General features: G+C 64.7%; 1 protein-coding gene across 1 annotated transcript in view; it reads left to right on the top strand.

Annotated features, from left to right (window-relative positions):
• The first annotated feature begins 792 nt into the window (after positions 1-792).
• The window catches only part of MUC6 (mucin 6, oligomeric mucus/gel-forming), a 31,516-nt gene continuing 7,931 nt past the window's right edge, over positions 793-24,377 (top strand). Inside the window, exons 1-43 of the mRNA XM_060103697.1 lie at positions 793-844; positions 2,064-2,154; positions 2,695-2,761; positions 2,918-2,998; positions 3,042-3,247; positions 3,637-3,832; positions 4,126-4,229; positions 5,913-6,041; positions 6,786-6,910; positions 7,413-7,509; positions 7,766-7,845; positions 11,004-11,066; positions 11,475-11,715; positions 11,785-11,911; positions 12,213-12,303; positions 12,384-12,493; positions 12,670-12,877; positions 13,051-13,173; positions 13,561-13,681; positions 13,789-13,927; positions 14,016-14,120; positions 14,265-14,337; positions 14,424-14,561; positions 14,844-15,005; positions 15,084-15,178; positions 15,274-15,406; positions 15,489-15,738; positions 15,817-15,869; positions 15,961-16,070; positions 16,536-16,687; positions 16,834-16,975; positions 17,072-17,182; positions 17,511-17,696; positions 17,778-18,017; positions 18,143-18,299; positions 18,484-18,627; positions 18,841-18,903; positions 19,134-19,255; positions 19,439-19,498; positions 19,581-19,664; positions 20,024-20,094; positions 20,190-20,417; positions 22,776-23,449. Of these exons, the coding sequence (XP_059959680.1) occupies positions 793-844; positions 2,064-2,154; positions 2,695-2,761; positions 2,918-2,998; positions 3,042-3,247; positions 3,637-3,832; positions 4,126-4,229; positions 5,913-6,041; positions 6,786-6,910; positions 7,413-7,509; positions 7,766-7,845; positions 11,004-11,066; positions 11,475-11,715; positions 11,785-11,911; positions 12,213-12,303; positions 12,384-12,493; positions 12,670-12,877; positions 13,051-13,173; positions 13,561-13,681; positions 13,789-13,927; positions 14,016-14,120; positions 14,265-14,337; positions 14,424-14,561; positions 14,844-15,005; positions 15,084-15,178; positions 15,274-15,406; positions 15,489-15,738; positions 15,817-15,869; positions 15,961-16,070; positions 16,536-16,687; positions 16,834-16,975; positions 17,072-17,182; positions 17,511-17,696; positions 17,778-18,017; positions 18,143-18,299; positions 18,484-18,627; positions 18,841-18,903; positions 19,134-19,255; positions 19,439-19,498; positions 19,581-19,664; positions 20,024-20,094; positions 20,190-20,417; positions 22,776-23,449 (6,004 nt within the window). The remainder of the gene's footprint in view (positions 845-2,063; positions 2,155-2,694; positions 2,762-2,917; positions 2,999-3,041; positions 3,248-3,636; positions 3,833-4,125; positions 4,230-5,912; positions 6,042-6,785; positions 6,911-7,412; positions 7,510-7,765; positions 7,846-11,003; positions 11,067-11,474; positions 11,716-11,784; positions 11,912-12,212; positions 12,304-12,383; positions 12,494-12,669; positions 12,878-13,050; positions 13,174-13,560; positions 13,682-13,788; positions 13,928-14,015; positions 14,121-14,264; positions 14,338-14,423; positions 14,562-14,843; positions 15,006-15,083; positions 15,179-15,273; positions 15,407-15,488; positions 15,739-15,816; positions 15,870-15,960; positions 16,071-16,535; positions 16,688-16,833; positions 16,976-17,071; positions 17,183-17,510; positions 17,697-17,777; positions 18,018-18,142; positions 18,300-18,483; positions 18,628-18,840; positions 18,904-19,133; positions 19,256-19,438; positions 19,499-19,580; positions 19,665-20,023; positions 20,095-20,189; positions 20,418-22,775; positions 23,450-24,377) is intronic.

Raw genomic sequence — 24,377 nt, 5'->3', positions numbered from 1 at the left:
TCTCATCCCACATGCTGTGTCTCTAAAGGTGGGATCTGACAAGTTAAGGCAAACACTATAACCTTGAAGTCGACAAAAATAACAAGACAAAGGATTCCAGCAAAGAAGGCAGCAAAGGAGGTAAACTGAATTGTGAAAAACTACTCAGTGGATCCAAAACAAGGCAGAAGAGATGGAAGAAATAGAAAACAAACAGCAAGATGGTGGGTTTTAACTGAACTGTGTCAATAATTGTATTCAGGGTAGCCTCTGAAACCCCAGTAAGAAGGTATGGGTTGTCAGGTTGCATAAAAAGAGCAAGGCTCCTCTATTAGCTGCTCACTAGTCATTCAAAGTAAGAGGATAAGAAAAAGACATGCAAACAGATGGGAGGAAAATGGAGCGGCAATGGTAACATCAGACAAAGTAGATCTCAGAGCAAAGGGTATCACCAGGGATAATGGAGGTCACTTCATGATAAAATCTGATTTCTTAGATGCAACACTGGAAAAGCACAATCTGTAGAAGAAAACTTGGTAAATTGGGTTTGTCAAGATTAACAATGTCTGATCTTTGAAAGATACTATTCAGGATAAAAAGACAAGCCACAGACTAGGAGAAAAATCTTTGCAAAGCCTCTATCCAGAATAGATAAAGAACCCTCAAAGCTGAATAACAAGTAAATAATCCAATTTTTCTAATGTGGAAAGATTTGAAGGACACGTGACCAAAGGAGACATATGGACGGCGAGTAAGCACGTGTATGTGAGACACCACTATCTGTAAGAATGGCTAAAATTTGAAAGACTGAGGATGTCACGTGCTGACGAGAATGTGGAGGAACCAGAAATCTCATCCGTGGCTGGTAGGGATGCAGATGGCGGGGATGCAGGTGGTGGGATCACCCTGAAAGACAGTTTGGCTTAAAAACTCCAACAGATGCCAAACGTGCAAACCAGCCATGCCACCCCCGGGGGTTTACCCGAGAGAAACAGGAGCATATGCCCAAGCGAGACCAGACACACCTGTTCCAGCAGCTCTATTTGTAATGGCCCCAAACTGGAAACATCCCAGTGGCCACCAGTGTGGGGCAGAGAAGCAGTCTGGCTCACACAAACCACTAAGTACTGCTCAGTGATAAAATGGAGCCAACGATTGGATCAAACTACAACATGGATGAATCTCAAAATAATTTCACCCAAAAAGCTGAGTGAAAGAAGCCAGACCAAAAAGGTACATATTGTATGATTCTATTTACATAAAATTCTAGAAAATGCAAACAAATCTGCAGTGACAAAGAGTAGGTCCACAGCTGCTGCGGGTTTCGGACGGGTCGTTCCCAAAGGGGCACTGGACACTTCTGGGGATGGAGGAGGTGACTGCTGTCCTGGTGGTGGTGATGTTTTCATGGGTGTGTGTTGGGTCGAAGCTGATCAGACGGAACTCTTCAAGGACAGGCAGACTCATTTTATTGTGCTTGGCAAATATCATGCTTTTTTTTTTTTTTTTAAACAAACTGAAGGTTTGAGGCAACCCTGCACCAAGCAAGCCTATTGGCGCCATTTCTCCAACAGCATTTGCTCACTTTGTTTCTCCATGTCACATCCTGCAGTATTCTCGCAGTATTTCAATCTTTTTCATTATATTTGTTGTGGTGACCTGTAATTAATGATTTTTGCTAAGGGATCCGATGATGGTTAGCATTTTTTATCAACAAAACATTTTTTCATTAAGGTATGTGTAATGTGTGTGTGTTAGAAATCATGCTGTTGCACACTTAATAAACTCCAGTGGACCATCCCTAAACTCTAAGATCACAGGGTCACAGGGACCCAGCACCAAGCCTGGAGCAGACAGGGCAGCAGCTGGGAGGGGGGTGTCGTGCCTCCGCAGCTGGCTTGGGACTGGGGCCCCAGCAGCCCCTGAGCCCTCCTGCACCTGCCTCGCATCTGAAACTGTGGAGTGAGGCCACGGAGGCCACGGCTTGTATACAGCAGGTGCTAGTGCCCCGAGCCAGGCTCCCAGGTTAACCGGCCCCCCAGGTCCCAGGGCCAGGCCAAGGGGCTGCCTTCCCTGCCGCCCAGGCTTGGCCCTCCAGTCCCGCAAGCTCTGGAGCCCCTGGCAACTGCCTCCGTGCCCACAGCCCAGCGGCCACTCGCTGTCTGAGGCCTGCAGGTACCTGCATGACACCTCCCCCAGGTGACCAGAGTGACACCATGGCCGCTGGACAGCAAGTCTGGGCCCCAGGGCTCCCCTGGGCCAGTGCCTAGCATGAGTGGCCCCAGACGTCCACCTGGTCCCGTATGGCACGTGCTGAATCCCCGTGACCAGCCAGGCAGACTGGCCACTGTAAGCCTGGGAGCCTGGCCCTGGGACCCTCCCCACCCGGCCCTGTCTGCCCTCCCTGCTTCCTGCTGGGTACCTGGATCGCTGCCCCACCACTTTGTGCAGGACCCCCACCCTGCCGTTCATCTGCAGTTTACCCATTTCTCCCAGCTCACGCTAGGCCCAGAACTCCCTCTGGCCTGGCCCCAGCCCCCTCACCAGTGTCCCCACAACTAAGCAGGCACTTCCAGCCTCGTCAGGGCCTCTCCCCACCCCAGCTCCAACCCCAGACCTTGAGAGTCTGGCTGCCCCTCCTCTAGCCCACCTCCTCCAGGAAGCCTTCCCGGGCTGCTCAGGGCCCTCCCAGCTCTGAACTGTGTCTGCCCTCAGAGACCACTTGACTTGTGCTTCTGGGGTTCCTACCGGGCCCTCCAACCTGACAGCCCCCCACAACCTGGTACCACCTGTTTGGGGTTGCATGTTTGTGTTTCCCCAAAATTCATACGTTGAAGCCCTGACCCCAGGGTGATGGAATCGGGCCTTTGGGAGGTGAAGAGGTCGTGAGCGTGGGGCCCCATGATGGCATCAGTGCCCTCCCCCCTCTTCCCACCAGGCCCAGGAGGAGCCCTCACCAAAGCCTGGCCCCGGGGGGACCCTGACCTCGGACCTCAGTGTCCAGGGACTGCGAGAAGCGGTGTGTGTGGGCGAGCCACCCGGTCCGGGGCTCTGCTCAGCAGCCCGACCTGGGCACCCTGCTGAGAACAACCCCCATGTGCTCCCCGCCGCCCTCCTGCCCCCCAATGGAGGGACGGATCATGTGCACCAACCGGCACCACCACCTGGCCACCAGCTCCCGGGTCACGGCCACCAGCAGAGAGCAAACACTCAGTTCCCGCCACGTCCGCACCTGGAGCCACAGCAGCCCGATAACCCCTGGCTCGGGGTGAGGCTCCCGGCCCGCTGCTCCTGACCAGCTTATCTGTTTGCTTTTCACCCAACATCCGCTGGCACTCAGCACAGCACCGGGCGGGGGGCCGGGGACATCCGCTCAGCCGGGCGGGGGGCCGGGAGCGTGCTCTGAGCCGGCCCACAGTTGAGGGGCAGCGGGGGCGGAAGGCTCTGGCCAGAAGCTGAAGGCATCATAGTCGCCTCCAGCACCTTGGAGGTGGAGACTTCGGGACCCTCAGCTCAGGGGTGGAGGCGGGTGGGTGGCAAGCCAGGCCCAGGAGAAACATGACTCGGAGCCCCTGAGGGGCAGCCCCAGGTCCCGAGTGGGGTGGGAGTGGGAGTGGGTGCTGGTCGGGAGGGGCCACGCCACCACGGTGGGGTCAGAGGTGCCCAGACTCAGAGTGGGGGGAGGATCGTTCAGAGCACGGGCCGGGGCCAGGGGGCACCCCGGGTGCTGCCCAAAGAGCTGGGCCGAGCACTGCCTCCTGGGAGCACGTCTCCCCGACCCCAGCTACGCTCCCCCCTGGTGGGAGGGGCAGGTGGCCAGGCCCCCATCCGGCCGGAGCTGCCTGGGCAGCAGGTGGGCATCCAGGCCCAGGCCTGCTTTTCCAGCCCACCGTGACTCAACCTGCCCCTCAGCCCCCTTGTGCTCCCCCTGTCAGGCCCCAGCACAGGGCCAGGCACCTAAAATATACACAAAAGACCAGAGGCCCTGGCCAGGAGAGGGGCAGAGGTGAGCCTGTCCAGGAGCACGGTTCCACCAAGCCTGTGGCAGTGACTCCCCCACCCCAGACCCCCTAACCTGTCCCAGGTCCAGTCCTGCCCCTCAGCCCCTCCTGCAGCCACAGCCATGACATTCTGTCCATCTGACAGCTACACGATGAGGCTGTGGGCAGCAGTCAGCACTGGGGCTGCCCTGCAGGGGCCCGAGTGGTGGGGGGCAGCACACACCCCAAATCCAGGCCCAGGAATTTGGGGTGAGAGCTGGGGCCCAGGGGTAGGCGCTGGGGCTGGCAGGGAAGCCCTGGGCCCCGGAGGAACGGCCTGCCCCAGCCCCTTGCAGCACCCTCCCTGGCTGCCCAGGCCCCTCGCCTGTGGCCCTGGCTCAGTGGCTTCACTTCTGCCCGGCAGGGTTGATCCCAGCAGCTTAGGATGGGGGGTCTGGAAGGGCCAACGAGAAGCAGGAGTTGGCCGGGGAGTGGACAAGAGGCCAGGGAGCTGCAGGTAGGGTGGCTGGGATGTGGCGGGGAGAGCCTGGGTTATCCTCTCAGCCCTCACGCGGCCGCTCCCAGCTGGCTCCAGGGTGGGGGTCTCGAGGAAGGGGCTGCAGGAAGCTGGAGGCGGCGCGTAGGGCCCTCTTCCTGGACCCCAGGCTCTGGGGCTGGGGGTAGGCTCAGGGCAGGCTTCGGCAAGGGCTCAGGCCCCCTCGGGCTCCCTGCCTCACGGCCCGGGCCACACAGGCAGAGGGGCGAGAGCAGACAATCACCCGTGTGACCGGGGTTCCGCTCCCTGAGGCTGGCCGTTGGGACCGCTCCTGTCGCCCAGCCTGCAGGGGACAATGGCCAACAACGGCCACACACATGCTTATCTCCCTGCCTCCGTTTGCTCAGCGCATTCCAGCACCCCCAGGTCAGCACACCACAATGCCATGCTCTGTGGTTTCCCGCCAAATCACCGCATAGAAAGGGAAAAGGGGCCTCAGCCCCGCCTTGCTGGGATGGAACAGGACCCGGGAGCCAGCAATGCTGAAAGGTCAGAGCTGTCCGCTAATTTCAGGGCCTGGGCCGCCTGCGGTGACAGATCCTGGACGGCACTGCACAACTTTCCCAGGAAACTCAAACCAAGTCACACGCACACGTACACGGGCCTCTGATCCAGGCCCTGGGGGCAGCCGATTGCAATCCGGTGATATCCCACACCAGCCAGAGCCACGCCTGCAACCCTCAGGCTGCTGGGAGGTGTCCCTGGACCCCAACGAGGGAGCCCCTTGCCTGCCACGAGCCCCGCCCCACCCAGGACACAGGAGTGTCCAGAGACCACAGTCTGCCCCACCTGTCCCCTGATGCGTCCTGAGGCATGGGCACGCTGCAGGTGCTGGGACACACGGAGAACAGGCGGACGGGCCCGTGGGGGGAGGACCTGCTGGGAGACACAACAGCACCCAACGTGCAGGGCGAAGTCTGAAGAAGGGGACAGGGGAGGCTGTCAGTGGGGAGGGGAGGAGCCAGGGGACATCTGGGGGCCGTGTGCGAGACGCCAAGGGCAGCCAACGCCAAGGCCCTGCGGTCGGGCGCCTGCTGGGCAGGGGCTAAAGCAGCTGGGGACCCGAAGGGTCAGGGCAGAGGGAGGGAACGGGGGCCATGAGAGAGAAAGGCTTGGGGCTTGATCCCACAGCCAGTCCCGGTGGCAGGGGACCTCTGGGGGACAGCCCCACCCGGCCCATTCTGGAGCCTCGAACTGCCCACCGTGGGCTGCACCCAGGCCCCGGGGATGGCTGTGTCTGGTGGGAGACGGCCCGGGTGGCCTGTCGGAGCCCCTGCTTCCCTGCTTGTCCCAAGGCCCGAGGGGCCGTCTCCCTGCAGCCCCCCAGTGTGCTCACACTCCCGGAGCCCTGGCCAGGGCTGAGGCCTGAGGGGAACGCCCACCCTCTTGCCCCTGAGAGCCCCCACCCACCAGCCTTCCCTGGCCCTCCGTCTGGAGCTGCATGAGTGCCCCTGTGAGCGGGAGCTCCCCGAGGGCAGGGGCAGCTCCCACGGAGGCTCCTCGGCAAAGCCCGGGCAGATGGCCACGTGAGCCCACTCATGCCCAGACCACAGGCCCCTTTCAGCACCATCCCTCCTGCAGGGACCCCGGCCGGGAGGGTCCGGGGTAGGGGCACCCAGGGGGGCCTCCCTGGGACCCCCTTTGCCCAGCCCTGCCTGGACCGGGAGCATTCCTAGGCCTGGGGTTCTCCAAACGGGGTGCCAAGAGCATCGTGGAGAAATGACAGAGAACAGGGTCCCCAGAGCATCCCACCTGCCTGCCCGCGCACCAGGGCTGAGGCACCTGCAGGCCAGCAGCTCGCCGAGAGCGGCTTCCTGTTAAAACAACTTTCTATTAAAACTAAAATTTATTTAAGGTAAACACACAGCATCTTCTGCATCTGTGAGCCGGGAGGGGGTGGCACCGCAGAGGTGGGTGGTCTGTGAGGTATGGGGAGGCCCCAGACACAGTCTCTGTGGAAGGAGCCCAGGTCCATGTGGGGCAGAACCGCCTCAAGAAGGCAGAAGCCCCCTGTGCCGAGTCCCCCGGGCTCCTACTCAGGGCCAGGATGCCCTGGAGAGGTCGGACCCACCCTGCTCCCTGACTGCGAGACAGTCCCGTGGAGAATTCGAAACACCTGTGCCCCGACCGTTGCCTCACCCTGACCCTGACCTGACCCCTCGCATTGCGGGCGTGTGAGCTGCCCATGGACAAGTGCCCACCGGCCCCACCAGCATCCTGCTCCCCAGGGTGCCTCCCCCAGGAGCCATGTCCTTCTGTCGTTCTCCCAGGGGGGTGTGGGCACAGCCCCTGCTTCTCTGCCTGAACGGGCCGGGCACCCTGAGGCTGGCACAGGAGATGCCGCCCGAAGGCCGCCTCACTCCTGCTGTGCCTGAAGCAAGCAGCTCAGAGTCATGTGGGTTCAGACAACCTTTAATTAGGGGGCCCCGGGGTCCAGCAGGACCACTCTGCCCCTCCCACGACCGAAAGTCCCAGGGGGCCAGCTGAGAAGGGGATCTCCAGCAATGAGCTGGCCAGCCAAGGCCATGCACCCCAGGGATGTGGTGTCAGCCGCACAAGCTCCTCAGGCCTCCAGGGAGGCATTCATCTGAGCCCCAAGGCCAGCGGCCCATGCATGAGAGCCCTCCAGCCTGGACCCCACCCCGAGGGGCAGTCTGGATTGGCTTGCCCTCTGGAGAGTCCCTGCCACTGGGCAGTCTTTCCTCTCAGGGTGGGGGTGGGGCTCAGTGTGCTGGCACCTTGTAGGGGTCCTGGGTCCAGGTGAAGATGAAGCGCCTCCCAGAAGCTCTCTGTGTAGCACCTTAGAGGGGGTGCCCAGGCCTCTCTCCCCACATGTCCTGGACAAGCCCCCTCTCAGTCCCCAGGTGCCCACACTGACTCCCTGGACTGACCCCCAGGGAGACCCCTGGCAATTGAGGTTTACCCCTCGCCTCGAGTAAACACCGGAGATGTGTGCAGGGCCCCGGAGGGTGTGTGCCAGCCCCCTGCTCAGAGGTGAGTAACAACGGGGCCGCTGCCCACTGAAGAATTTTCCAAAGGTCTGATCCTGATAAAGCAGCGCCCCAGATCCTGTTTGGCCACCACTGGACTGGCTGGCCGTGGCAATTACCGGACAGGAGCGTGGGACACAAGCAGGTGGGGCGGGGCAGGGCCCTTGGCCCCTATATAAGGCGTCGGGGCAGGCCACTCAGGCTGCACAGGTGCAGCGAGCCTGCCCAGTGTCCCGCGTGGGGGGTGTCGGGTCCGGCAGTGGCCGCTCTCCTCTCCGCGCCATGCTCGGGCCCCGGCTGCTGCTGCTCCTCTCCTGCGGGGGTGCCCTGCTCAGCGCCGGTGAGTGGGGGGGGCCTGCAGGCCATGCACCAGGGTTGGCCAGACACCCTCAGAGGGCCCCTGCGCGTGGGAAGTTCTCCCAGGCCTTCTCGCCTCTGCGGCTTGGCCGTGGGGACGCTGATGAATGGGAATGGGAGGGGAAGCCAGGCCCAGGAGGCTTCTCCTCGCTCCGTGGCTGCCCCACACTTGCCGAGGCCCAGGTCTCCGCCGGCAGCCTCGGAGCCTGGCCCAGTCCATGGGAATCAGAGGGGACGGACAGCCTCCTCCACAGTAGTGGGTGCAGCAGACATGGGCGTGCGAGGCAGGGACAGTGCTGGGGCCTCAGCGCTCCGAGCCTGGCCCTGTCGCTCTCCCCACTGGGCCCTGGGTCCCGAGATGCCTCTGGGGGTCCCCAAGGGGCAGCCAGGGGGCGTGAAGTGGTCCTTGTGGGCCTTGAAGTCAAAAGACTCAGGGAGAGACCCCGGCTGCACCGGGTCCCGGCTGCACACAGACGCACCACGAAGTGGGCTCTGGGCCTCCGTCTCCAGGTCTGTACAGGTACAGGCGATACCTCCCTTTTGTGTGGCTGCCATGAGGATTGAAGACCTGGGAGGCTGGATCGGGCCGCCCCGCCCGAGTGCCCCCAGCCTCACACATCGGGCTGTTGGGACGGGGGTCCCCTTCCTCTTCCCCCAGGTCCCTTCGGCCAACCACCCCAGGCACGGCAGATGCCGCAGGCCTAGGAGGCTCTCACCCCGGCCCCGCCCCCCAGGAGGTGTTGGCCCCAAGGGGTGCCCCGATGGCCCGGGGGAAGCCCCTTCCTGCTGACTGCAGGCACCCGCCCCAGAGCCCCAGTCTCCGAGCCAGCGGGACTCCTCCTGCCTGCCTCCTAGGTCCTTGCCCCGCTGCCTGCTCCTTGGCGGCCCCAGAGCCCCTCCAGCCTCAGCTAGGAGCCGTGGAGAAGCGCCAGGCCTGCCGTCTGGCCATGGCCCAGGCGCTGGGGACAGGCTGGGGGCTCCGAGTAGAGCAGGCCTCCCCTGGGCCCGTTCCACCCCTTGCCTCCCACAAAGCCCCTTCCCCACCCCCCAGGCCCCAGGTTTCCCACCAGGGGTGGCTCTGAGCACTCAGGACCCCTGCCCATCCGAGGCCGCCTCCCTGGGCCCATCCCTCACCCTGGGGACCCCCAGACCTGGACCCAGAACCAGGGCGAGGAGGGAGGTGTTCGGGAGCCAGGTGGGGCGGGGTGTAGGCCAGCAGGTGTAGTGAGGGGCATGGCTTTGGGGAGCTATGGGGGTCCAGGCTGTGAACGCTGCATGGGGCAGGGGCGGGGCCTCCACGTTTCAGCAAACACTCTTTGAGCACCGATTCCGTGCTGGCATCGGGGGGAGCGAGAGGCAGGCCCTGCCCTCCTGGACCACAGGCCTCAAAGCACGAGTTCACACATCAGGATCTCGGGGGCTGGGGATTCAAGGACAGAGGCCCCTGAGCCGGGCCAGGGTTGACCCAGAACGGGCAGGGCAGGCAGGGCTGCCACGCGTGCAGAAGGAACAAACAGCGTGTGCTCCAGCCACCACAGGGCCCGTCCAGGGGCTGAGAAAGGCCAGGGGCGGTGGACCGGCCCGCGCTGCAGGACCCGCGGGTCCCAGCCAGGGAGCTGAGCGTGGTGGGAAGCTCAGACAGTCCTAGGTGAGCAGCAGTGACGCTGCTGGGGGGCTGTCATTCAGACAGGGGGGCCACAGGGCCGGGCGGGGACTGGGCAGATCTGAGAGCCGGAGCGCAGAGGGCTCGGGAGGCTGGTGCTGGGTGACGAGGCACGGGAGGAGCCGCTGCAAGTGGGCACCTGGGAGTGACCCTCGGGGGCACGGTGGGCGCGACTCTAGGCATCGTGGGGGCCAGTGGTGAGCTGAGAGGAGGGGCCCCAGGCATGGACGGGCGTGGTGGGCACTGCAGAGGAAGGCGGCCAGGTGTCACCTCCCGCCCGGCCTGGGGACCCTGTGCCGTCGGGCAGGCACCCCTGCTCCCTGGCGTCACCCAGAGAAACAACACCGGCAGCGACCAGCCCCATGACTCGGGAAGTCAGTGTCACCCAGGAAGGCACAGACCCCGGGGAAAAGGGGGTGCAGTGGGGAGCAGCAGGGACGGGACCCCTGGGGGCCGCATTCAGCGGATGACCCTGCCGCCCGCCGGCGCTGGGCCTCATCTCCCACGGGGCCCACGGGGCCGCAGGGAGGACTGCAGCAGGGCAGGGAGGGGGGAGGCGAGGCTGGGCCCGTGCCTCCTGCCCCGACAGTCGCCGTGAGCAGCGTCATTGGGCATTTCTCCGGCAACGTGCCGGGAGGTTGACAGGAAGGAAGGAAGCAAAGAAACAGCCACTTTTAGGGCCCAGAAGGGGGAGGAGTCCTCCGTGGGCCTCAGCCTCACTCAGCCTCTGAGCTGGCGGCAGAGCGCGCACGGACCCCAGAGGGAGTGGACCCGAGGTGGGCTGGGCTGGGAACTCGGCGGGTGTAGCCGGATAGCGGCACGCCGCCGGCCAAGTCACCCACAGACGCCCAGGCACCCCTGCCCAGCTCTCCCTGACCCTCCCGCCGCTTGCAGACCACCGAGCCCCTCAGGGCTCCTCACCCCCACCTGCAGCTACTACCCACCATGAGGCCCACACGGGAGCCCCCTGGGAGCCAGCGCAGCCGGGAGTCCCTTTACCACACGCCACCTGCGTGCGCAGCACCCGGGCTTCTCTGGGGAGCGAGCCAGTGCCTGGAGCCCGGCGGGCAGACCTGCAGGTGCCGCGGGCCAGACGACGCCACGGACAGCCGGGGCCCAGCTCGCCCAGCCCTGAGCCCCACTCTCGGGACCCCATCTCCCCAGGGACCTCCCGGCTCCCAGCGCCTGCGGCCGCCCCCTCCTCACCCTCTGGCCCCACTCACTGCCCTTCCACGTGTGCGTGTGCCTGGGGGTGGGGCCTCATCCCCACTGTGTCCCCAGCCCCAGCAGGTGACAGCTCAGAGAGGTCCCTCTGAGGCAACCAAAGGAAGGGACGGCAGAGCTTGTGCAGCCCAGGAGCAGCCCTGCTGGCACTCCCTGCCGTGCCCCGGGCCCGGCTCACCCCAAACACGCTGCCGGCCACAGCGCTCGAGCAGAGCTGGGCAGCCCCACACTGACCGCGGGCCCTGTCCACACAGGTCTGGACGACAGCTCCTTGGTGCCCCCAGGCCTCGGGAGGCTGAAGGACTCCCCGCAGACAGGTGAGGGTCATGGCAGCCCCCTGTCCCTGTGTCCACCGGCCACGGCCCTGCTACAGGGTAACCGTGTCTGGGGTTTCCACGAGGGGCTCCAGCTACGGAAGAGCCTCAGACCACCCTCACTTGAGGGAGACAAACCCCTGCTGCCCCTGCTGGATGTGGGCTAAGCTGCAGCTTCATGTCCTACAGACCCCAGGGCTGATGGTGCCACAGACCTCAACCACAACAGAGGCCTGTGCTCCCGTAGGCAGGGGATGGGTGTGGGTTGCAGGGCCCTTCTCCCGCCCACCCCAGGAGGGCCTGGAAATTGGGCGGCCTCTTGTCTCCCAGTGTGGGCTCCCCGGGGCCCCAGACCCGCCCCACCAGCCGGGAGGACACAGGGCTCCGAGACTCCGCCCGCTCTCTCCGCAGCTCCAGACAGGGGCTGGTGCTCTACGTGGGGGGCCGGCCACTTCTCCACCTTCGATGGCCACGTGTATGATTTCTCGGGGACCTGCAACTACATCTTTGCGGCCATGTGCAAGGATGCCTCGTCCACCTTCAGCGTGCAGCTACGGCGAGGACCGAGCGGGAACATCTCCCGAGTCATCGTGGAGCTGGGGACCTCTGTGGTCACTGTGCAGAAGGCGGTCATCTCCATCAAGGATGTGGGGTAGGCTGCAGAGCCGGGCCGGGCGGCTGGGGGCCCGAGGGACAGCCGCTGACGGCTGTCACCCTGCAGGGTCATCAGCCTGCCCTACACCAGCAATGGGCTCCAGATCACACCCTTCGGCCAGAGCGTGCGGCTGGTGGCCAAGCAGCTGGAGCTGGAGCTGGTGGTCATATGGGGTCCGGGCGCCCACCTCATGGTGAGGACGCGGCAGGGGTCGGGGGACTGGGTAGCGGAGCTGCCCTCCTGGGGATGGGGGCCCTGACCCCGGCCAGGAGCCTGGGCTTTTTGTTGGCTCAGTTCCCTCCATCGAGCAAGAATGGAGGTCCCCTGGGAGGAGCTGGGTGGGCAGACCCTGGGGTGGCATGGTGCCAGGACCCTCCCCATGAGGGGTGCTCTGGGCCCCTGGAGCAGGCGTGAGCAGCTTCTGAGGGGTCCTGGGGCCCTGGGAGTCCTGTGCGCCTCCCCGCCCACCCGACGGCGGTGCCTGACCCCTCCAGGTCCTGGTGGAGAAGAAGCACATGGGCAAGATGTGTGGGCTGTGTGGGAACTTTGACGGCAAGAAGGCCAATGAGTTTCTGAGCAAGGATGGTAGGTGGGGGGAAGTGGTGGGGAGACCCCTCTGTGGCCCAGCAACCATGGTGCTGACCCGGCCCCACCCCTCACCCCAGGCCAACTCCTGGAACCCCCTAAGTACGCCGCCCTCCAGAAGCTGGATGACCCCAACGAGATCTGTGCCTATGAGGCCATCCCCAGCCCCCGGGTCCCGCAGGCAGAGAACGTACGTGAGGCGGTCAGGCTCCCCAGGGCCAAGGGGGGAGCCCTTCAGCCAGGATGGGGCCTGCTCACGGGATCTGGCAGGGTCCCAAGGCCAACGACGCCCCCAGACTTCCAAGTCACATGCGTGGTGTGGGATGTGGCCTTGACCCCTATGACCCTGAGTGTCCCTGTGCCCAGGCCGAGACCTGCATCCAGCTGCTGACCCTGGTATCCCCCGAGTGCAACGTGCCCAAGGAGCCCTTCCTGCTAAGCTGCCAGGCGGACATGGCCACGTGTGCCCAGCCCGGCCGGCACCACTGCAGCTGCGCCACGCTATCCGAGTACTCGCGCCAGTGCAGCATGGCCGGCCAGCCCGTCAACAGCTGGCGGGGCCCTGGCCTCTGTTGTGAGTCCTGGGGAGGGTCAGGGCCCCAGACACGATGCCCCCAATCCCCCCCTTGTCTGTGAGACAGAGGAGACCCAGATGGAGGAGGGGCTGGCCTAAGTCCTCGGCCAGGGTGGGGTGGGTGGCCAGGCCCTGGGCGCCCGACTCCTCTCACGAAGGCCACGGGCCCGCAGCTGTGGGCCAGTGCCCAGCCAACCAGGTATACCGGGAGTGCGGCGAGACCTGCGTGCGGACCTGCTCCAACCCGCAGCACAGCTGCTCCAGCTTCTGCACATTTGGCTGCTTCTGCCCGGAAGGTGAGGACAGCTGCTCTCCCAGGACCGCTGAACAGGAGCCCGGAGACAGGGCATCCGCTCTGTCCACACCCATGCTCGGAACCCCCAGACACTCCGCTGGGACTTGGCCCAGGGAGGGCTCTGCCTTCACTGTGCTCACAGACACCCCGGGCCATGGCCGCAGTGGGCAGAGGCGGGCTTTAAGCTGGACAGGGCCCACTGCCCAGCGAGGAGCGGCACCTAGCACGAGGGGGCTGCAGGCTGCGAGGCAGGCGGGGCTGAAGGTGGAGGCTCTCCTGGGGCACCCCCCCCAGCTCCCCCGCGGGACAGGGTGGAGGAGGGGCTGCCCAGCAGGAGGGCGGGAGGGGGTCTCCTTGCCAGCAGCCCCAGGAAGCCCCTCTCCCGCAGGTATGGTTCTGGACGACATCTCCAAAAACCACAGCTGCGTGCCTGTCCCCCAGTGCCCCTGCATGCTCAGCGGGGTGGTCTACGCCCCTGGGGAGGTCACGACAGCCGCCTGCCAGACCTGGTGAGTGCAGAGCAGCAGGAGAGGCTTGCAGGCAGGCTGGGGACAGGGACGGGGATGCGGCAGCCTCAGCCCTGGGGGCCAGCTGGGTCATGCCTCCTCACCCACAGCCAGTGCTCTGGGGGCCACTGGGAGTGCGTGGAGCAGCCCTGCCCCAGGCGCTGTGCCCTGGAGGGCGGCTCCTTCGTCACCACATTCGACGCCAGGCCCTACCGCTTCCACGGCACCTGTACCTACATCCTCCTCCAGGTAGGACACAGCCTCTGCCTGGGGGCCCGCCACGGGGGGTCGCCGTGACACCCTGGGCCCCCCTGTGCTGAGCCGCCCCTCCTCCCAGAGCCCCCAGCTCCCCGACGGGGGCTCGCTCATGGCCGTGTACGACAAGTCTGGGTACTCGCACTCGGAGACATCGCTGGTCGCTGTCATCTACATGTCCAGCCAGGTGAGGCCACCCCGCCTGCCACCTGCACCCACCCGGGGCCCCAAGCAGATGCGTCCCAGCTCCCCCTCCACCCTGCCTGGCCCGCAGGAGGCGGAGGCCGCCACAACTCCCGGCCCCCCCGTAACTCAGCCACCCTCCCCGCAGGACAAAATTGTGATTTCTCAGGACGAGGTGATCACCAACGACGGGGACACCAAGTGGCTGCCGTATAAGACTCGTACGTCCTCAGCCCCCACCCAGCACCCAGGGCCTCACGAGCCGGGTCCCAAAGCAGGCCTCCTGCTGAGGCCCCTATCCCCTCAGGCAACATCACGGTCTTCAGGCAGACATCCACCCACATCCAGATGGTCACCACCTTCGGGCTGGAGCTCGTGATCCAGCTGTGGCCGTTGTTCCAGGTGTACGTCACTGTCGGGCCCCAGTTCAGAGGCCAGACCAGAGGTGAGTCCCTCCCCTGGCTGCCCCGTTCCCACCCAGCTCGGCCACTCCAGAAGAGGAGAGGCCCAACAGAGCCCTGCACTGACCCAGGGTGTCGGGCACTCACGGCCCAGGCCGGCTCCACCTGGCCGGCTGGTCCTCCCAGGGGCGTAGCCAGCCATGGCCTCTCGCCCTGGGCGTGGTTAGGGGAGAAGATGGGCTTTGGGGGGGGGGGGCGGGGCCTTTGGGGAGGGCGGGGCAGGACAGGGGCATGGGCCAGTCCACCCTCACGTCCGGCCGGCCCAGGGCTCTGCGGCAACTTCAACGGGGACACGACGGACGACTTCACGACCAGCATGGGCATCACCGAGGGCACCGCCTCACTCTTCGTGGACTCCTGGCGGGCAGGGAACTGCCCAGCCGCGCTCGAGCGTGAGACCGACCCCTGCTCCATGAGCCAGCTCAACAGTGAGTGCTGTCCGGGAGGGCTGAGGGGTGGGCGGGAGACCCCGGTGGACAGCTGACCCACGCCGGTCTGCCCCCCAGAGGTGTGCGCGGAGACCCACTGCGCGGTGCTGGTGAAGAAGAGCACAGTGTTCGAGAAGTGCCATGCCGCCGTGGACCCCAAGCCCTTCTACAAGGTGGGCGGCCCCGTGGGGAGCAGGGGCGGGGGGCGTGGCGTGGGGGGCACCCTCAGGGTCCTGGGTGGGCACCCACGGCCCCTGTCTGCCCGCAGAGGTGCGTGTACCAGGCCTGCAACTACGAGGAGACCTTCCCGCACATCTGCGCCGCCCTGGGCGACTACGCCCTCGCATGCACCTCGCGGGGCATCCTGCTCCAGGGCTGGAGGGGCAGCGTGGACAATTGCAGTGCGTACGGGCCAGCAGGGCTGGCGGGGCTGGTGCCACCCACTGCACCCCCCCACCGGGCCTGACTCCGGGTCCCCCGCAGGCACCCCTTGCACAGGCAACCAGACGTTCAGCTACGACAGCCAGGCCTGTGGCCGCACGTGCCTGTCTCTGTCTGACCACGAGGTCGAGTGCCACCCCAGCGCCGTGCCCGTGGACGGCTGCAACTGCCCCGAGGGCACCTACCTGAACCACAGGGCTGAGTGTGTGCATAAGGCCCAGTGTCCCTGCCTCCTGGACAGCTCCAAGTTCATCCTGGCCAACCAGTCCACCATGGTCAATGGTGTCATCTGGTGAGCGAGGGGTCCAGAGGGCGGCCGCCCGGCCTGCAGCCCAGCCCAGGTGGCGCTCACCGGGCCTCTCTCCTGCAGCTACTGCGTCAACGGGCGGCTGAGCTGCCCAGCACAGCCTCAGATGCTCTTGGGTACGTAGCTGCAGCCGAGGCTGGCGGAGCTGGACTGTGGGTGCCTTGGCCCCTCTGGGCCCACCTCACCCCATACCCCTTGTCTCTGCAGCAACCTGCTCAGCCCCCAAGACGTTCCAGTCCTGCAGCCAGTCCTCGGAGGACAAGTTCGGGGCAGCCTGCGCTCCCACCTGTCAGATGCTGGCCACCGGCACCCCCTGTGTAAGACCAGGTGGAGCGAGGGGCGAGAGCGCTCCTCGGAGGGCAGGTTCCACTGCCTGGGGATGCCGGGGACACCCTGGGTTAGACATGCCCACGGTGGATGCCCCAACATCTTCTCCTTGGCCCCCAAGAAGATTCCCACAGACCCCTCATGAAAGGCGGGCCATGCTCCATCCCCACCATCCTATGATGCACGTAACCGGTGGCGTGGCTGCCGGTGTGCTCCTTTGTGGGCTCCCTGAGGACCGTGGGCCCTGCCAGCTTGGGGTGGAGGTACACCAGCCCAGACATGACGCAGAGGTGATGCCCCTCAGAGAGGGGCAGCTGTGCTAAGGGAAGGCCCAGAGCAGGATGGACGCAGGGAGCAGGTCTGTGGAGAATGCTGGCGAGTCTCAGAAGGTCCCAGGGCTGCGGCGGCAGCAAGCAGGGCCACCCTCCAGGGGCCACTGACCCTCCTCCCTGCAGGTGCCCACCAAGTGTGAGCCTGGCTGTGTCTGTGCCAAGGGGCTCTACGAGAACGCCAGCGGGCAGTGCGTGCCCCCCGAGGAGTGCCCGTGCGAGTTTGCAGGCGTCTCCTATCCCCAGGGCGCCGAGCTCCACACGGACTGCAAGAGCTGGTGAGCCACAGCCCTACCCGCAGACCCTCGTGGCCCAACTGTCCTTGAGCCCTTGGGGCAGGCAAGGGCCCCTACCAACCCACGAGGTCAGGGTCCTGCGGGGGGGTGTGCCCCAGTCACCCCAGAATGCCCTGCTCCTCCCACAGCATCTGCTCTAGAGGGACGTGGACATGCCAACAGAGTGCCCACTGCCCATCCACCTGCACCCTCTACGGGGAGGGCCACGTGGTCACCTTCGATGGGCAGCGCTTCGTGTTTGATGGCAACTGCGAGTACATCCTGGCCACAGTGAGTGCTGGCCTGGGCCACAGGGGGGCACAGGGGGGCCATGGGGGGCCCGGGGGGGCACAGGGCCGGCTCCTCCTCAGCGCCGTCTCCCCACAGGACAGCTGCGGTGCCAGCGACTCGCAGCCCACCTTCAAGGTCCTTACAGAGAATGTCGTGTGTGGGAGGTCGGGCGTCACCTGCTCGCGGGCCATCAAGGTCTTCCTGGGGGTGAGCAGGCGGGTGGCCTTCCCAACCTCCCCCTGGGGCCCTCACGGCCCTGTGCCCTGGCCTCCACGTCCACATCACGGGGAGCAGTGTCCCCGGAATTGGACAACCGTACAGCAGGCAGGGGTTCTCCCACAAGCCTGACCCTCAGCCCTCGGCACAGTTTCCAGCATGTTCTGGAACCTTCTGCAAACAGAAGGCTCTAGAGGGCAGACCCCCCAGGCCCGGGCTGGCCCTGCCATGGAGAGCTCAGGCCGGGAGGCAGAGCCCAGCGGCATTTAGTGGCCACCCAGGACGTGGGCAGGCATCCTGTGACAGCCACACCCCACAGGGCCTGTCCATCATGCTGGCGGACAGGAACTACACGGTCAGCGGGGAGGACCGCGGCGTGCACTTCCGGGTCAAGGCCAGCTCCCTGCACCTGGTGCTGGAAGCCACCATCAGCAGCACGTACAACCTGACCCTCATCTGGAACAAGCACATGACTGTCTTCATCAAGATCGCCCGTGCCTCCCAGGTACCGCCACCCCTGCCCCACAGCCCCAGGGAGTGGTGAGTCCCTGCCTGCCTGCCGGCCGCCTGACACCAGCCCCCGCAGGACCCCCTCTGCGGCTTGTGCGGCAACTACAATGGGAACATGAAGGACGACTTCCAGACACGCAGCAAGTACTTGGCGTCCAGCGAGCTGGAGTTCGTGAACTCCTGGAAGGAGAGCCCGCTGTGCGGGGACACCTCCTTCACGCTGGACCCCTGCAGCCTCAACACCTTCCGTCGCTCCTGGGCTGAGCGCAAGTGCAGCATCATCAACAGCCAGACCTTCGCCGCCTGCCACGGCCAGGTGCCCCCGCAAGTGCCCTGTCCTGCCCTGGCCAGCACCCCGGGGCTCCGCGGCCAAGCCGTCAGGGGAGGGGTAGCCGGGAGGAGCCTGGCCCCCGCCCTGACGCTGAGGGTCGGCCCCCACAGGTGTACCGCCTGCCTTACTATGAGGCCTGCGTGCACGACACGTGTGGGTGTGACAGCGGCGGGGACTGCGAGTGCCTGTGTGACGCTGTGGCCGCCTACGCCAAGGCCTGCCTGGACAAGGGCGTGTGCGTGGACTGGCGGTCCCCAGACTTCTGCCGTGAGTCCCGCTCCTGCCCAAAGGCCTCCGCGGGGCCACAGGCGGAACGTCCGGCTGCAGCGCTTCTCCCGGGCAGGGGGCGGGGGGCGGGCAGCACCCCCAGGGAGGCAGAGGCACCCTGAACCTGCTGGCAGGTGCGGGCTCCCGGGCCAACTCTGCCGCCTGATGGTGCCCTTCCCCGCAGCCGTCTACTGCGACTTCTACAACACCCACACGCAGGCAGGCGGCGGCAAGTACCAGTACGCCCGGGAGGCCAACTGCACATGGCATTACCAGCCGTGCCTCTGCCCCGCGTGGCCGCAGAGCATCCCAGGCACCAACATCGAAGGTACTGGGCGCAGAGGAGACAGGAGGAGGGGCAGGCCTGGAGGGATTGGCGGGTGGGACGTGGGGGTGTGTCTGACAGTGGGGACCCAGGCGGGCACCTGTGCCTGGGGATCGGGGGAGAGGTCAGGAGAGGGTGGGGGGGACCAGGCCTGGGGAAGAGGGGCTTCTGGCTCTGGACACTGAGGTCTGGCTGTTCTCTGCACGCCCCCCTCAGGCTGCTACAACTGCTCCCAGAACGAGTACTTCGACCACGACAAGGGGATGTGCTTGCCATGCAGTAAGCTCAGTCCACTGCCCGAGAGGCCCCCCGCGCCCCCCAGAGCTCGCAGCTCCTGCCCAAACCTCTGGCCAGCCCCCCAGCACCCCCACTCCCCAGGGGCGCAGCCAGAGACACAGGGAAAGGGACTGGCCCTAGCCTCCCCTCCCCTCCCCAAACACACACTCACCCAGCCTGCGGCCACAGGGCACACCCAGGCCCTGCCAGCCTGCTGGGGTGTGTGGGTGAAGAGCAGGGACCTCCTGGGAGTTCAGCAGCAGGCGGCCTGGTGGGCACTGGACACTACTTGCAGCTACCCTTGGGCAGCACCCCAGCTGGCCCCTCCACTCCCTGCCGGGCCATCAATGCAGAGGTCGGGGGGCGGAGAGAAGACGGGGAGGGGAGAGAAGATGGGGAGATACGGCACTTCTGCGGTAGCTCCATGCCCCATGTCCTATGCCTCACACCCTGGGGACACAGCCGAAGGCTCTGAAGGGCCCAGGCAGGCGGAGACGGGGTGGGCAGGCAGCACCCCCGACCACCCCTCCTCTTGCAGCGTCGTCACCCACCGTGCCGCTGCCCACAGCAGGTGACTGCACACACGCAAGGTGCCAAGGTGACGCAGGCTCTCTCTCAGGCCTCTTCCCCAGCTCCACCAGCCAGGCTGCAGCCAGCCCAGCCTGTGTCTGTCCGCCCAGCGGCAGCAGCCAGGCTTGCGGGTGTGGGCGGGGCAGGGTGTAGCTGGGCTGGCCCTGGGCTGCTCGGCACCGTGGGGGCAGCAGGTGCTGACCAGGATGTCAGACGGGAGGGGCTCGGCAGGCCCCACTGGGCCCTGCTGCCTGGCCACCGAGCACAGCAGGGCCAAAGGACACATGCCCTGCCGGGAGCCCCCACTGCCCTGAGGGCTGCCGCCCAGCCCGCGTGGCTTGGGGGCCCAGCAGGGAAGTGAAGGGTGAGCCAGAGCAGCTCCCTACCCCGCAAAAACGGCATGTGTGCCACACTCAGGCTCGCATCCCACGGAAACCAGGCCCACCACAGCCACGGCCAGTACTACAGTGACCCCCAACACCACTGGGCTGAGCTCCACCACACCCTCACCAAGCTCCCCGGCCACACCTGAGGCCCCGACCCGGACACCCAGCCTTCCGGCTACGCCAACGGCCACAGCTACAGCCCCCACCACCCAGACACAACCAACAGTCCCCTCAGGAGGTAAGGCCCCCGGGCCAGGGCCCCGGGGTGGGTGAGGAAGCGCCCGTGGCAGTGCGGACGGGGCTGAAGGGGATGTCGGGCGCTGTTCCCTGCAGATTCGCCTCGAACCACCTCCAACGTCACCACACGGGCCACATCGGCGCCAGCCACCACGGCCACTCGAAGGCCGAGAGCCACGGCACCCACCGTGACCCAGGCCACAATGAAGCCCACAGGATCCTCCCGCAACACAGCCACGCGGTCCACAGCTCGGTCCACGGCACGAACCACAGCAGCTCTGCCAACCCCAGCAACATCAGGGACCTCCACAGTGTCCCCTGCAAGTAAGCATGCCCACACTGCCTGTCCCCACAGAGGGGCCTCAGCGGGGCAGCCCCAGTGCCCAGCCCAAGCTGTGTGGGGCCACATGGAAGAGAGCAGCCTTGGGCCACCTCCGCGAGCACACAGGACCGGCCCAGGCCCGAGGCGGGCAGCACCTGCCTGGCTCACCACGCTCCTCTCTGCACATCTCCCCGCCATGGTACCCAAGCGCCCATCCACCACGGCCACCCCCACCAAGGGAATCCACAGGCCCTAGGGGATGCCAGGGCTACAAAAGGCCCCTGACCCACGTGCAGGCCCCAACCCTGGGGCAGGGCCACAAACCTCTGATTCCCCTGACAGCAGGCGAGAAGAGAAGCCCTTTCCCAAGGCCAGCGGCAGGGGAGCCATGCAGGGATAGCCGAGCCCACCCGAACAACAGCCACTCTGAGAGTCACACTGAGGGGACAGAGCCGTGCAGGGCTGCCGGGGAGGGACCCCAAAACCCACTGCAAGCAGCTAAGATGCAACAAGGGTCCACAGAGAAGGCCGCAGCGGGGCTTGGGAGAGGCATGAGATAGTCATTCAGAAAACTCCTGGACACACCACCAGGGACACACAAAAGCCACATGTGAGGAGAACTATGTGGAACGTGTGGGTGATGAACGGGTCACAACACAAGGGAGGGTAACGAGGAGGAGTGAACTGACCACCACTGTTTTCTACAGCGTTCTCAACACACCGTTGGACCCCTGAAACCCCCGTCACCCAGGAGACACAGCAGACGGACACCCCACGACCACCGGAGAGCACCACAGGCCACAGCACAATGCACACCAGTCCACTGTCAAGAGCCACTACTGCTAGGGCCGAGGGGAACACCAGTCACACCACACACTCTGCATCCAACCCCCTACCACACACCGCCACGGCCACACGCACCACGCCACACACCCCTTTCACCACTCACTCCACCCCCACCCTTTCTGTCCCCACTACAACCCACACAACAGGTACGTCCACGGGAAGACCTTTCTGGACCACCACCACCTACCCCACCCCATCACACCCAGAGACCTTTCCCATCCACGTGTCAACATCTGCCACCTCCTCGGTAGCTCCAACCTCTCACCGAGTCATCACGCCAACAGAGTCCCATGCTACCTCCTCCACCCCAAAGCCAACTGGCATCCCACCCACATCGACACACATCCCTGTCACAGAAACAGAGCCTACACCCACAGCCCCACCACTGATGAAGACCACAACAGGGACCACCACACCCAGAACCCCGCCACTGACAAAGACCACAACACGGACCGCCACACCCACAGCCCCGCCACTGACAAAGACCACAACAGGGACCACCACACCCAGAACCCCGCCACTGACAAAGACCACAACAGAGACCACCACACCCACAACCCTGCCACTGACAAAGACCACAACAGGGACCGTCGCACCTACTGACCCGCCACTGACAAAGACCACGACAGGGACCGCCACACCCACAGCCCCGCCACTGACCAAGACCATAACAGGGACTGCCACACCCACAGCCCTGCCACTGACCAAGACCACAACAGGGACCTCCACACCCACAGCCCCGCCACTGACAAAGACCACAACAGGGACCACCACACCCACAGCCCCGCCACTGACCAAGACCACAACAGGGACCTCCACACCCACAGCCCCGCCACTGACCAAGATCACAACAGGGACTGCCGCACCTACTGACCCGCCACTGACAAAGACCACAACAGGGACCACGCAAGCCCAGAAGTCGGTCAGCACAGCTGCAACCTCCACTGCCCTGGTATCAAACTCTACTTCAAATGCCCTCCATGTAACCACGTCCCCACCATTCACCACCTTCTCCCTTAAATCCACCAGTAGAGGCACAGGAACACCCGTGACACACACTGCCACGGCCACCCACACTGGGCCACACACCCCTTTCACCACTCACTCCACCGCCATCCTTTCTGTCCCTACCATCTCCCACATGACAGCTCCATCCACGGGAACACCCTTCCACACAACTACCCCCTACCCCATCACATCACATCCAAAGACCCTTCCCATCCATATGTCAACATCTGCCACTTCCTCGGTGACTCCAACCTTTAACCGAGTCATCACCCCAACAAGGTCCCACACTACCTCCACCACCCCAAAGCCAAGTGGCACCCCACCCATGTCAACACACATCCCTGTCACAGAAACAGAGCCTATACCCACAGCCCCACCACTGACGAAGACCACAACAGGGACCACCACACCCAGAACCCCACTGCTAACAAAGACCACAAGAGAGACGGCCACACCCACAGCCCCGCCACTGACAAAGACCACAACAGGGACCTCCACACCCACAGCCCCACCACTGACAAAGACCACAACAGGGACCTCCACACCCACAGCCCTGCCACTGACCAAGACCACAACAGGGACCTCCACACCCACAGCCCCGCCACTGACCAAGACCACAACAGGGACCTCCACACCCACAGCCCTGCCACTGACCAAGACCACAACAGGGACCTCCACACCCACAGCCCCGCCACTGACAAAGACCACAACAGGGACCTCCACACCCACAGTCCCGCCACTGACAAAGACCACAACAGGGACCGCCACACCCACAACCCGGCCACTGACAAAGACCACAACAGGGACCTCCACACCCACAGCCCCGCCACTGACCAAGACCACAATAGGGACCGCCACACCCACAGCCCTGCCACTGACCAAGACCACAACAGGGACCACCACACCCACAGTCCCGCCACTGACAAAGACCACAACAGGGACCGCCACACCCTCAGCCCCACCACTGACAAAGTCCACAACAGGGACCACCACACCCAGAACCCCGCCACTGACAAAAATCACAACGGAAACCACCACAACCAGAACATCACCACTGACACAGAGCGCAAGAGGGACCATCACACCCACAGCCCCGCCACTGACAAAGACCACAACAGGGACCGCCACACCCACAACCCCGCCACTGACAAAGACCACAACATGGACCTCCACACCCACAGCCCCGCCACTGACAAAGACCACAACATGGACCTCCACACCCACAGCCCCGCCACTGACAAATACCACAACAGGGACCTCCACACCCACAGCCCCGCCACTGACCAAGACCACAATAGGGACCGCCACACCCACAGCCCTGCCACTGACCAAGACCACAATAGGGACCGCCACACCCACAGCCCTGCCACTGACCAAGACCACAACAGGGACCACCACACCCACAGTCCCGCCACTGACAAAGACCACAACAGGGACCGCCACAACCTCAGCCCCACCACTGACAAAATCCACAACAGGGACCACCACACCCACAACCCCGCCACTGACCAAGACCACAACAGGGACCTCCACACCCACAGCCCCGCCACTGACAAAGACCACAACAGGGACCACCACACCCACAGCCCCGCCACTGACAAAGTCCACAACAGGGACCACCACACCCAGAACCCCGCCACTGACCAAGACCACAACAGGGACCTCCACACCCACAGCCCTGCCACTGACAAAGACCACAACAGGGACCGCCACACCCACAGCCCCGCGACTGACAAAGACCACAATAGGGACCGCCACACCCACAGCCCCGCCACTGACAAAGACCACAACAGGGACCGCCACACCCACAGCCCCGCCACTGACAAAGACCACAACAGGGACCTCCACACCCACAGCCCCGCGACTGACAAAGACCACAATAGGGACCACCACACCCACAGCCCCGCCACTGACAAAGACCACAACAGGGACCTCCACACCCACAGCCCCGCCACTGACAAAGACCACAACATGGACCACCACACCCACAACCCTGCCACTGACAAAGACCACAAGAGGGACCGCCACACCCACAGCCCCGCCACTGACAGGGACCACCACACCCAGAACATCACCACTGACAAAGACCACAACAGGGACCGCCACAC

Source organism: Mesoplodon densirostris, chromosome 7 (genome assembly GCF_025265405.1).
Source record: "Mesoplodon densirostris isolate mMesDen1 chromosome 7, mMesDen1 primary haplotype, whole genome shotgun sequence".
Classification (NCBI taxonomy): Eukaryota; Metazoa; Chordata; class Mammalia; order Artiodactyla; family Ziphiidae; genus Mesoplodon; species Mesoplodon densirostris.
This window is presented reverse-complemented; position numbering and strand designations above follow the sequence as displayed.